Here is a 13,614-nt window from a genome sequence, read left to right as displayed (position 1 = left end):
CAAGTTCTCTGGAGACTTTACTTCTCTGGAGAAAACTTAGAAAAAGGGTAGCAGCTCTTCTCTGGGAAATGGTGGGTACCCTTCTAGCTGGAAGTTTAGGGGAGGCTAGCTGATTTGCAGAGTCTCCTTCTGGCCAATGATTTGGGCTCTTCTGTTTACTTTTTCCCCACGGTCTAAGCAGTTTCCATCAGAAATTCCTCTTTCAGGATTTTTTTTTTTTTCAGATCTTAACTCAGAAACTCTTTTATCTCTGAAAAGGATCTCAAGCAAGTCATTATGAGAGAGAGAGGCAGAGAGAGAGATGAAGGGGGAAAAAAAAGGTTTTAATGTGGAGGATAAGTGCATTTTATAGATGATAAGTAACAGGGAATTCTTTGATAGTTTTTAAAAAGAGGACTGAAGTAATTAATTAGTGTCAGGCTTTGCTGAAATTCATTTGACAAAGAAGCTCCCAAAGTGAGGAACCACTACTATAATAGTTCAAGAGAAGGCCACCCAGCTGAATCTGGGTACTGGCAGGTTGCTTGAAAGGAAGAGATAGACTGAAAAAACATTACAGGTCCAGAATCCATAGGATTTAGTAACACATTGACTAAGCAAGAAAATAGAAGAGTCAAGATTACCATCATATTTGGTGACTTAGATATCATAAAGTTTAGGTGACTTCCTTAACAGAGAGACATGGTAGCCAAGAGTGAGCAGGTCGAATTTACAAATGAGATCTAGATCAATACCATTGTATGAAGCCCATTGGTTTCATATTTTTGTTAAACTTGCTTGTGGAGTAAATATTCTGTTTATAAACTGTGCGCCTGTGGTATCAGAAAAGGCTTCTAAGCAGCAAAAGAAAATGCCAAGGAGTTCCTTGATGGCTCAGAGGATTAAGGATCTGGCCTTGTCACTGCTATGGCTCAGGTCAGTCCCTGGCTCCAGACTTTCTGCATACTGTAGGCATGGGCAAAATAATAATAATTATTATTATTATTACTATTATTATTATTTTATTTAAAAAAAGAAAGAAAATGCCAAAATTCCAGAGATGGCTTTTCAAATGAGTGCTTTGTAAGGTTAATGATTATGAATAAGAATAAAAGTTCTCAGGAGTCCCCATTGTAGCTCAGCAGGTTAAGAACCCAACTAGTATCCACAAAGATGCAGGTTTGATCCCTGGCCTCACTTCATGATCCAGGATCCAGCGATGCTACACACTGTGGTGTAGGTCACAGATACCCCTTGGATCTGGCATTGCTGTGGCTGTGGCAAATTACACAAAGGAATAGCTAATACTGATGATGAGGAGGAGGAGGAAGAGAAGGAGGATAGTAATAGATAGCATTTAATTGGCACAGTTATAAATGCTTTAGATACATTTTTTTTTTAGTCCTGAAAATTAAACAAACCTTAGGTCTATTCTTACCTATATTTTACAAATGAGGTGGAAGAGGGCAGAGAGGCTAGCCCAAGGTCACTTGTCTCTGAAGAGCTGAGCCAGGAGTCTAACCCTAGTTGTGATACCTACACCCTTAACAACCCAGCTGTTCTGCTTTGAGAATTGTGACTTTTCCAGTACATGTCCCTGCTAGGATGGCAGTCACTACCATGAGGAACAGGGAGTGTATTCCTCTTGTTGGCATCATGACCTTAAGTGTTTGGAACATAATTGAAACTCAGATAATAATTGCCAAATGCTAAATGAATGGAAACAAAGTGTCTCAATCAGTAGATATAAAAGCATTTAAAAAGAGTCACACATTGATATTTAAAATATTTAACTAGAAGAAATATAGGATAGGGAAAAAAAACCCACTTGAAAATCTGGCTTTTTTTTTTTTTCAACCTGTATTTGTAGTGTGCTGGAAGCTGTACAGGAACCAAGGCTGCTTTGTGACAGCTAAAAGACCACTGTGATTCTAGAAAGCCTAAAAAAATAATATCACATCACATGTCACATTTGGTATATTGTGTACAGTTCTGACCTTCACATTTTTAAAAGAGGCAATGATAGTCTCAACTCAAAGGAAGTGAACAGGATAGTAATGAAAACTGAAACTTTTTCAGAAAGAATGAAAATTTTCAACGTGGAAAAGAGAACACATATGACAACTATGTTCCAATATTGAAGGTGCCTCCATGACACAAAGATGGGTATTTGCTCTTTTTCTCTGAAAGACTTATGCAGATTCTCAGCCCAGCACAAAGAGAAAAAAAATAAATCTAACACAACAGTCCAACAATTTTCCGCAGCAAAGTAGATTTGAAAAACCAAGGTCCATTGAATTATGAATTTCCAAATTAATAAGAATATTACTTATTAAGAAAACTGTTGAAGAGTTCCCTGGCAGCCCAGAATTTAAGGGATCCAGCATTATCACTTCTGTGGTTCCAGTCACTGCTATGGCACAGGTTCGATCCCTGGCCTGGGAATTTCCATATGTCCCATACACAGCAAAAAAAAAAAAAAAAAAAAAAAAAAATTCCACATTATGTAGAAAACTGACCTCAAATCAGTGGCCTCAAGTCTGGCTGTGTGTTGGAATCAACTGGAAGATAGTGAAACATTATTGATTTTTAAGGCCTCATCCCATTGAATCATAATCTCTGGGAATTGAGATTTAAGAATCTAAATTTGTTAATCCCCTCAGATGATTTTGATGACTTCCCAGGCTTGAGAATTCCAGAACTAGATGACTTCCAAGTTCTCTCCTAACTCCCTAATTTAATGATTTCTAAGAATATTGCAGGACATTTTCTTTAAAAAATGAATGAGAATTATTTGTTATGAGTAAAACTGACAGCAGAACCAGGCGAATTCTTAGCTAGGCTAAAACTCTTCTTCCAATCTGATTAAGAAAAACTTTTTTCCTGTATCAGGGGAAGGAAAACTTGATCTGGCCTCTTTCCCAATTATTAAAGTTCCAAATCACTGGCATATAAATAAATGAGACTTTGCAGTACTTAGAACACCAGTACGATGAAAAATTTGTTTACACCAGGAGGTTTTAGGTCATCCTTCAATCATTCATCCCCGGAACCAACGTACCTATGCGCGCGAGCACACACGCGCGCGCGCACACACACACACACACGCACAGATGTGACACATGGTAAATGTTGGGCAATTACTGAGGTGGAACAAAGGAGACCTTCAAATCCCATCGCCTTTTTAACCTTATATTTTTCTATGCAAGAATCTAAGAATTGAAAGGCATCCAAATAATATTAATCGCTACATACTTAGCTCTTTTAAGTTTCTCTAATTACTTGTCTTTTAAATACATTACTTTGGTCTAGGTGGTGCTAAAATGGGATTAAAAAGGAATATTTAAAAAATATTAACAGACTTGAAGAGAATAGACTACTTTTGCCTAAATCGTTTTCCTATGTAAAGAGCTTCTAAAAAATGTACTATGTTCCCATATGAAGGAACGCTAATTATTGCAATATGGTATATTTTTGCCTAATCTAACGTTAAACCTGTGAGGCTCTACAGGAATTGTTTAGACGAGAATAATTGAAACCTCCTTGAGAAAATTAATTCAGATTCTTCTAGTTTTACATTTCTAGTTCACAAGGTATCTATTTTCATGGTGTTTTCAAATTGAACTTCACACACATCAAATAAATGGCATGATAATCAGAGGTTTCAATATCCAATATGCATTCATTATTATCTGTCATTATTGTCATTGTCACTATTATAATTGCACATTGTAAAATGAATGGAAGCTTTTCCATGGGAATTATTCACGTGTATTAGTTTCTAGGAGTAATTGAATAGTTGACATTGCATTTATATCAAAGTAAAATATGTGTTGGTTTTTCTAATTTGTTTTATTCTTAAGAAATAAGAAATGTAGAGTAATCTCTATTATGTCTCTTCATTTGGATCCAGAAAGGTTCGCAGTTTTATGTAATGTCCAAATGTATACTTTCTTATAACAAGGCTCAAAAGATAGCCAGTATAATTAAAGGTATAATTTTCTAAGAATATACAATTGTAAGATAACAGCTGTGTAGAGAGACCTTCTTGATTAGCTTGTATTTATATATATGAACTCAAGAATCTCAGTGAAAAATGTTACTTTCCTTTTTTAACTAACCAAGTTTGGCATAATGAAATGAAGCGCACTTTGTATTGTCAATAGTAAAGACTGATTAATAATAACTTACCATAGAGTTTACATGGAACTTTTCATAGCTTTATATAATCTTCATGACAGTCCTTTGAAGATGCAGGTCAGATATTTATGCAAACTATTGCATTTTGAGTGGATAAGCAATGAAGTTCTGCTATATAGCACAGGGAACTGTATCTAGTCACTTGTAATGGAACATGATGGAGGGTAATGTGAGAAAAAGAATATATGTATATGTATGACTGGGTCACTTTGTTTTTTAGCAGAAACTGACAGAACACTGTAAATCAACTATAATAGAAAAAATAAAAATTTTAAAAATCAATAAATAAAATTTTTAAAATAAAAATAAAGATGAGGAAACATAGACTCCAAGAAGTCAAGTAATTTATACAAAGTCACTCTGCTGAATAGCAACAATAGCCCGAATCCAGGTCACCTAGGTCCTAATCAGAAATTACGGCAAAATAACAATTTTAAAAATAAATTTGAATTTTAAAAAGATTCTGGGCCTGGTAGAGTTAGAAGGCCTGGGTCTGAACGCTGTTTCTGCCACTTTACTTGACTATTAAAAACTTTCTCACTTCACTACAAAAGGAAGCTATATCTATATGAGAGTCAATGGAGAAAATGGTGAGAAAAACCACTCAAATGTGTTTTGTTACTTTATGTGTTCTTTCTTCTGTGCAGTGCCACTTCTCACATGCTTTATGCCATTTTGGGTTTCTATGCGATTCACCTTCACAAAGTAGAATTAAATAACTCAACTTTATTTAGAATTAAATAATATCAATACCAGGCTAGAACATTGAACAACATAAGCTTTAGAAACAAAATACTCCGAGTTAGCCATACATTGAATGAGTGATGGTATAACAGTGCAAAAGACTCAGCATGTGTTTTCACTCACCAAAAAGCCCACCCGTCTGCATCAGAGCACTGTTCCTTCACAAAAAATGAGGGGAGCTAATGCTGGGAGCTGGGACTTCCTTTCCTTCCATGTCATTCTCATCATCACATTCCCTGAGCAGGCCTGGGTGGTTAGTGACTTATCTTCATTGACGTGGAATCTCCTGTTGCTGCTGTGCCAGCTCGCCCTTTGAATCATCTTTGCTAGCAGGGTGGATGTTGGTACCATTTGCCAGCTGTTCAGTGGCTTGAGTATTGGTCATCTTGGTCCAGTTGTTAGGGGGCAGATGTCGATGACTGCCTCTTTGGACAGAAAGGCCAAAGTCTATGTCCTCGCTTCACCTGCAGAGATAGTCCATTGAAGGAGGTGTTACAAAGCGCCCATGGGCTTGGTCCAGGGAAGCTGGCCTTATCAATTGCTGAAACACCCTTAGGAACATACTCAAGTCATGCATTGATCTCCCTTTGTCACTCTTGAAACACAATTTGAAAGCAGTACATTTATTTTGTATTAAAACAGAGATTTAATTACAGGGAAGGACCACTTCCATGAGTCCTTGCCTCTGTGTCTAAGGGGAGATATTGGTCCATCTTCCCCGACTTCCAGTCTGGAGCCTGTGGATATGTGATGTCATGCCAGACACAGATCTGGTCGAACAGGTCAATCTACACTTGGTAACTGACAGCAATCTAAAAATATATTCGCTCTCATCTTGACTTATACCCACAGAGTGGTTGCTTATTTGGGCTAAAAACTACAGTCCAAAAAAATGGTGTTCTGTAGTTCTGCAGCTAGGCATGTAGGAGATTATATGGCACCTGAATTATGTATGTATTTTTGCAAATAAAAGAGAGGTACTTATTGCACTGAGTTTTTAACCCCTCTCAGCAAACCACCCCAAGCATTGAAATCTTCAAAATATGGAACTCTTTGCTCTTGTATTCTGGTATTGTTTCCCAACTAATGAGCTCTGAGGCATGTGGGTACAGTTCCAAGGTACTTTAAATTCAAAGAAGTTGAGGTTTTTTGGTTTTTTTTTGTTTGTTTGTTTGTGTGTGGCCCAGTTAGTATTGCAGGCTGATAGCACATCAAACATTCTTGGACAAGCACCATTCCTCCTATTCAGGAGTCCCTAATAGGAGCTTCTCTAGAAGTTATTTTTTCTGCTGAGGCCCATATGATGCATTCAATGGCACCGGAGTTTCATTAAAGGAATTCTCTCGCTCCCTTCCTTCACATGGAAATGTCATTAACTGTATTAAGTTAACTCTCCGAATGTTAGGTTCTTAACCAACAAACAGTGCTTCTCCACAAGGGCATACTTCGCCAAGCGTCCTTGGATCAGAACGACTGGGCTGAATACGTAAGAATAGATTCAGAGCCCCACGGTGGGTTGCCATCATATTTAAGAGGAACCCTTTTATATTTATGGACCTTTTCCTTCAGTCATGGTTTTTTCGTTTCTTCCACCACCACCTTCAGCCTTTCAGGTAAATGAAAAGTTCAATTATATGTAAAGCAACCATTAAATCAGCAGGCCCCATGTGGGGGTCTGGGCCTCTCCTCCCCGCTCCAATCGCAAGTGAGCTCAATCCATTACTGTTCCAGAGGATCATACATCCATCAGATCAAGTGTGCCGGCCAGGGTGCATCTTATAGCTTTTACTGCATATGAGATGTTGCAGGCCTGTTCCCAGGAACTGCCAGGCAGACTGGGAATCACAGTCACGGTTAATAGCAGCGAATTGCCAGCTCTTGATGGGTGGGTAGTCACTCCTTTCAGTGGTTGCCCCCTGGGGGAGAAGGTAGAAAAACAGAGGGAGGGAATTAGAGTGACTTTGCACAGTTGAGCAAGTCCATGCCGCTGGATCAGTGGCAAGCATTGGCAGGGCTCCACTCTGGGGAGGCTCAAAACAACCTCACAGTCTCATTTTTACCAATTGGTGCTGCTGTGTCACCAGTGGTGCCCTGGGATTGGGGTGGGGTGGGGTGGGGGGAGCTGGGCAGGGGATAAAGGCAGAAGTCTCTGGGCTAAATTAAACAGAAAGTCATGTTCATGTTCGTTCTGGTGAACCCACCCCAGTTAGCCCTGTGCTACTAATTGTACCCAACTGGTATTTGAAGTTCGCCAGGTGATTAAAGAGTTGGCTCACAAACTCTGCATAACCTTAATTTTTTCAAGGTTCTTTGAGTGGAGAATGGTTTATAATAATGATTTTGACTAATACGATTTTTGACATGCAACTTTAATGCTTAACCTTAGTACAACTCCAAAGCATTTCATGTGTACTCAGCTGTAAAGAGTGATGATTTAAAGGGATAATATAAGAAAAAGGTCGTTCTAGAATGAACCTTTAACAAATTGCATAAAAGGAGCTTATTATTCCTGGAGTATGGGGATATGTCGCTGTTCTGATCATTTTTCTGCTCAGTTCAAAAAAATTGTTGAGACATGAATGGGAGAAGAAACAGGAAAAAAATGAAATAGAAATCTGCAAGCAAGGAACATTCTTTTGATGGTTATGATTTTGTTGCCACTAAAAAGGCTCGCCAATAATGTGGTTATTCATCTCCTCTTTTGTTTTGGGTGAAGAATTCGCTCTAACAAGAAAATGCTGTTATTGGTTGGTGGTTTGCCTCCTGGACCGGACCGGCTCCCCAGCAATTTGGTTCAGTACTACGACGATGAAAAGAAGACATGGAAAATACTCACAAGTGAGTGTTCTTCTTTGTTTATTTACCCACCTATTTATTTCAGGGTAGAGCTATCTTGATGAATTCGAAAACATGGTTAATCAAATTAGACATTTTATTGATTGGTTACCCTTTGGAGGGCTGTTTATGTATCCTGGGGGATTTGGAGTAAAAGACTAAATTAACATTGCAGAGATGGCCAGTTTGGTGGTCGAAGAGGCCTAAATTAAAACTGGCCTAAAATCACTGCCCTGAGTTGGTGTTTCTGTGTGTGCTGCGATGGAGGGGGAGGGCAACCGAGATCTTCCAGAAATAATGCTTCGCTTGTGTCTTGGCTTTTTGAAAAGTAAAAGGTTGGTGAATAGCACTAAGAAATTTCTCGCCTCAAAATGGTTGTTCCGTTCGTTGTCTCTGTAACTAACATTCATTGTGCTTTTTAGGTATCTTTGCTGGTTAATCCTTACTCTGTAGAATTGGGTCTTTAGAGAAGCACCCCCTTCCATTGCTCCAGAGTTGGGACGGACAGACAGACCCGTGGCCACCCCACCCCCCACCCCGCCTGCATTAAATTGTGTTTGCGGATTTCCGCCCAAGACCTGTCTCCTCCCCTCCTTAAAGGGTGATTGTGTTTTACAGCAAACTTCTCACCTTGGGCGGCTGAGATTTGGAACTTATTGTTACATCTGTTATGATTCCCAATCTGACTTGGGCATGGAATCAAAAATCATCGTTTCTTGAGTGCAGCAGACTGTGGGCACCAGTCCCCTCGTGGGCACAGTGGCTGCACTGGTCAATAAAACTAAATTTTAACTGTCAAAATTGCCCAGAGCTGTATAGATAAAATAATAAATGAGCAATTTTGATCCATAAATCAAAGCCACACATTTAAAACTGACAAAAAATGAGAGCTAGATTTTCTGATTGCCCGTGTCTTTTAAGCAGTGATGTAGCTTAGATTTTTTTTTAATAAAAAATCATTTCCTCTCCTCTTACTGAAGACCCTTTAAAATCATAGAAACAGGACAACAGTTTGCCCATAAAAGCTGAAGAGGAGCAAAGACATGTGAGGTGGTTCTGGAAGTAATACATTTCAGAGTTGGCTTACCCAAGCGAACCTTCAAGAGCACTGTCCAGGAGCTGAAACGGGAAAGCTCCCTGGATACCCACACACGATGATTGTAGTAACCAAATGGTGCAGAGTAGCAGCCAGATGAGGAAGGAAGAAAGAAAAATAAGTTAGAGATGCCTTGAAATGATTTTCATTCTCTTCTTGACAAAAATACCATTAATAGTGGTTTAAACATCTGAATGAATGACCAAGCTGTATTTTTAAGATTCATCAGAAACTCAAGCTGAAGTAAAACTAAAGAATCAATTTTCTGACACTTGATCAATAGAGAGCGCCTACATGGAATGAGACACGGATTATCGAGAGAAGGAGAGAGGAAAGAGGAGGGACAAGAGATTCTTGAGAGAGGATGGAACAAGAGAGGCTAAGGGACAAGGAGATACTAGACTTAAGCCATAAATGCTATTCATTCACAAATCCATCTCTTGTCCCAAATTCATCAGGCAAGGTCTAGTTTTCTAGCACTTTGAAGCTCTTCATTAAAGGCAGAAATATTAATTAAAGCAGTTGGCATAGTACCTAAGTTAAGTCTTAGGTTCATTTCAAGCCCTGTTCAGAGATCATCCAATTTACTGTTTAAACCGAGACACTTTTCTTTAAAATTGTAGTTGATTTATAATGTGTTAGTTTCAGGTGGACCGCAAAATGATTCATTTATACATGTATATGCATACATACATACCCATACACACATATGTATAAATCCCAAACTCCTAATGTATCCCTCCCCCCCACTTCCCTTGTGGTAACCATACGTTGTTTTCTATGTCTGTGGGTCTATTTCTGTTTTGTATATAAGTTCATTTCTATCCTTTTTTTAATAGATTCCACATATAAATAATATTATATATTTGTCTTTGGCTTACTTCATTTGGTGTGATAATCTCTAGGCCTATCCATATTGCTGCAAATGGCATTATTTCATTCTTTTTTAATGGCTGAATAATATTCCATCTTCTCTTATCCATTCATCTGTCAGTAGACATTTAGGTTGCTTCCATGTCTTGGCTATTGTAAATAGTGCTGCAGTGAACATTGGGGTGCATATATCTTCTCAAATTACGGTTTTCTCTGGATATATGCCCTGGAATGGGATTACTGGGTCATGTGATAGCTCTAGGTTTAGTTTTTTTAAGGAACCTCCATACTGCTCTCCATAGTGGCTGCACCAGTTTACATTCCTACTGACAGTTTAGGAGGAGGTCAAACTGGGACACTTTGAAGCATGAAATGGGGATCTGTTAATTATGCTGGGACAACAGGTATAGACTGGAACATATGGTTACCCTACTTAAACTTTTCCCATTGCCTGATTTGACTCCTTACATAGCAGGATGTAGTAAGAAAGCATGAACTTGAATCAGTCAGACATGGATTCAAACCCACGTCTGTGATTTTGAGCAAATCATATAAATGTCCAGAGTCGTGATTCCTTCATTCTGTCAGCATCATTTGAGTATCTTTAAAATAAAATTGTGTTGGTAAACCACCTAGCACATAGGATGAACTCAATCAATTGCAGGTGCTATTATTCTTGTAACACTGCTGCCAATATTAGCACAAGGACTGTATGTACCTTTATACCTTACAGGCATCAGTCAATTCAATCTCTCCACATGGGAAAAGATAAATTACATTGTAACAGGTATGATAATACTAAGATGTTTTCTCTACTTTTCATATGTTGGATATAGTAACCTATAGACTAAGAAGTAAAGATAAATGGGTTTCTGTTGACTCCATTCATCGGATTTGAAGTTGAAGGACATAAAGACATTAATGTATAGAAAAGTTCTAATAACAGGAACATACTCAAAGATCTTGAATCTTTTTTCTTATACCCAGGCAGGCTCATAGCCTTGAAACAAGTGTCTACTCTACTTACTCTCTTCATTTCACTTGGCTTCTACTTTAAAAAATAGAGTTTATTACCCAATGGGCTGTGACTACATGGTCCCAAGTGAAAGCATATTTTTCAGGTTTATTGGACAAATATAGATAGTTTATCTGGATGATGTCTGCTGTTGGTTTGTGTTTTTTAATTAAAGCATCTTATTTGGCTAAATTGAATTAAAAAGTTGGGTAACTGACCAATTTTCACACTCTCTGGGCTAATAATAAATGAAGAAATTTCTCTTATTGGGATAAGAAAATATCCAGATTCTTCTCAAATCTGATCAAACATCAGGGATTGCTGAGGTTCCCATGGCATTTTTTTTTTTCACTCAGAAGGACTGCTGAACAAATTGGTGGGAAGTGAGGATGACAGCGCTAGGAGACAGTTCCTGGTGTGGGGTCTGCTTACTTATTGAATGACTCTCTCCATAAAATTAACAAATAGGCAAACTAGCAAAACCTTTAAAAGCCTTTCAGTCTAAGAATCCTTTGCCCACCTGGCTTGAGCAAACATTTTCTAGCCTGTCTCGCAGACATGCCCCTTTCAGAAGGATGGCAGTCACAGGCAGGAGCACAGATGTCCACTTCTGGAAGCCACACTTCTCATACACATAATGAAACGAAGAAGAATTAACAGGAAAGATAGTCATTATTTCCTTTATCTCTTATTCTGTTATGTTATTTATGTTTTAGAGACACTATGTAAGGGATCCACAAATAATAATAAATTGTGAGTTTTCTTGTGGGTCAGTGGGTTAAGGATGTGGCATTGTCATGGCAGTGGCTTGGGGTGCTGCTGTGGCACAGGTTCCATCCCTGGCCTGGGAACTTCTACATGCCATGGGCGTGGTAAAAAAAAATTGTCAAAAAAATAAAATAAAGTGAATTGAATGGAGTGGAGGTGAGTAGAAGTGAAAAAGGGGCACTACCTAATATAAAGAAAACAAAATTCAACAGTGAGCCAACCAGTAGCTTGGTCCACCCAAAGAGTAAAGGGAACCATTGTTCCCACTGCAAAGACTGTTTTGGTAACATGCTAGCACAGCCTTCATTTTTATCTTCCTCTTTGGAAAAAAACTAGTTATATAATGTTATATAATTCATGTTAGGAAAAGTAACAGAGAGGGCCCCCCCCCAGCCCCCGCCAACCTCAATCAGGAAAGTGTTGAGAAATACCCTGTAAAAATGACGGTCAGTCCTTTTGTACATGTGAAGTGTTAAGTATTAACAATAAACTTGGCATTGTTGTTCTCTTGACTGTTAATAATGAAAGGGAAGTGGAAATGCCCTTCTGTTCATTTGTATTTTACAGTACTGCTTTCTTGCATTTCTCACTCCTGCACGCAGTCTCCCGTTTCATTCTTAACTTATTAGAAAGCGCTACAGGAGACATGAATACTAAAATGGCCAATGCAAAAAGCCTGCCTCTTGCACTTGTAGGCCCTCAATCCTTCATGTCAAAATCAAACAAAATAATTCCTGTGGCTACTATGGACTTTTGTAACATGGGGCTGACATAGCAAAGTTTTTATGAAGTCCTCTTGTGGAAGCAGCTTACCTTCCTTCCTAGGTGATAGCACAGTCTCTGTCTATTTTATTTGGCTTCCTGTTGACTTTATTGGCTTCCCCATTGACATTGCAGGCTGTCTATTTTATCTGGCTTCCCCATTGGCCAAGTTCTTTACTGGTGGATAAAAGTGTTTCCCAGAAATGGACTCCCATTTTCCCTAGATTTCAGATGAGAGTCCACTTATTAGGGGCTTCTTTCTGCTTCCTATGAGCAATGACAGAAAAAGGATTTCAAAACATAGATTTATCTTTCCACCTGCTGATGAAGACTTCCCTTTGATAACGTTAGAATAAAAGTTAGAAGAGCTAAGTGAGAAAGGTGTGTGCCTTCCATTGTTAGACAAACGGCAAAAGGACTTTTGTTCCTCTTCCTTTCACTTTACAGCTCTGTCCTCTACTTGGGAGTGCAAGGATTTGGGAACTTGTGTTTTTCTGTGGTAGAAAATAAAGCAAACCAATGTGCAGAGGTTTCCTGGGGTTGTCTTCTCAGATCCATGAAGAACATTGAATTTCATCCCATCCACAAAGGTCCTGGAGCTGGTGTCATCACTTTCTTCTAGGAGACTTACAAAGATCAGACACTGGTGGAATCTTCATTTACACACACACACACACACACACACACACACACACACTTCATTTTATATATATACTTTCCATAAATGTTGAAGGAAGAGTACTGAGAAAATTCATCTTATGTAAGACATTGAATCCAGTTCCAAAAGATAAATACAGGTTGGATATTTATCCAATATCTGTTCAGTGGAGAAGGGTTTAATTTCTATTCAGAGAATAATAAATCTGCACATTTATACTTTCAATCTGACTTTTTTCGTGGTCCTTCTGTTTCTTGATTTCAGTTCATTTCTGTGGTTTGAAGATATATTGCAGGAGAGTCAAGTTAGCTGAAAGAACATCATCATTTCTTATACTGATTTGTTTTGAAAGAAATAAAAAGTAATTTTAATTGAGGGTTTTATACCTGTGGGTTTCCTTTATTCATATGATCTTTATTACCAAGAACTAAAACCCACAAGTTATTTAATTTTATTTCTAGACAGGTAGGTAGAGTTGATAGATAGTGCATTTCTCACTGCAGGAGAACCTTGGAAAACAACGAGCTGCTTCCAGAATGACTCGATTCTGGGGAAGAATTTATACTTAACTATAGGCCTTATTCCTTTAGGTAGCAAGCAGTTCTTGCATACCTACTGGGTGCTGGACAGTAGGCTAGAATGTGCTCATCTCTCCTCCCAAGAATCTGGGAGGCAGTTAGGATA

The 13,614-nt window shown here is 38.4% G+C and overlaps 1 protein-coding gene across 1 annotated transcript in view; it reads left to right on the top strand.

Annotated features, from left to right (window-relative positions):
• KLHL14 (kelch like family member 14) overlaps positions 1–13,614 on the top strand; it is a 98,717-nt gene that overhangs the window by 20,423 nt on the left and 64,680 nt on the right. The window contains exon 2 of the mRNA XM_047794069.1: positions 7,640–7,761. Coding sequence (XP_047650025.1) covers positions 7,640–7,761 — 122 coding nt within the window. The remainder of the gene's footprint in view (positions 1–7,639; positions 7,762–13,614) is intronic.

This window comes from Phacochoerus africanus, chromosome 8, assembly GCF_016906955.1.
Source record: "Phacochoerus africanus isolate WHEZ1 chromosome 8, ROS_Pafr_v1, whole genome shotgun sequence".
Classification (NCBI taxonomy): Eukaryota; Metazoa; Chordata; class Mammalia; order Artiodactyla; family Suidae; genus Phacochoerus; species Phacochoerus africanus.
This window is presented reverse-complemented; position numbering and strand designations above follow the sequence as displayed.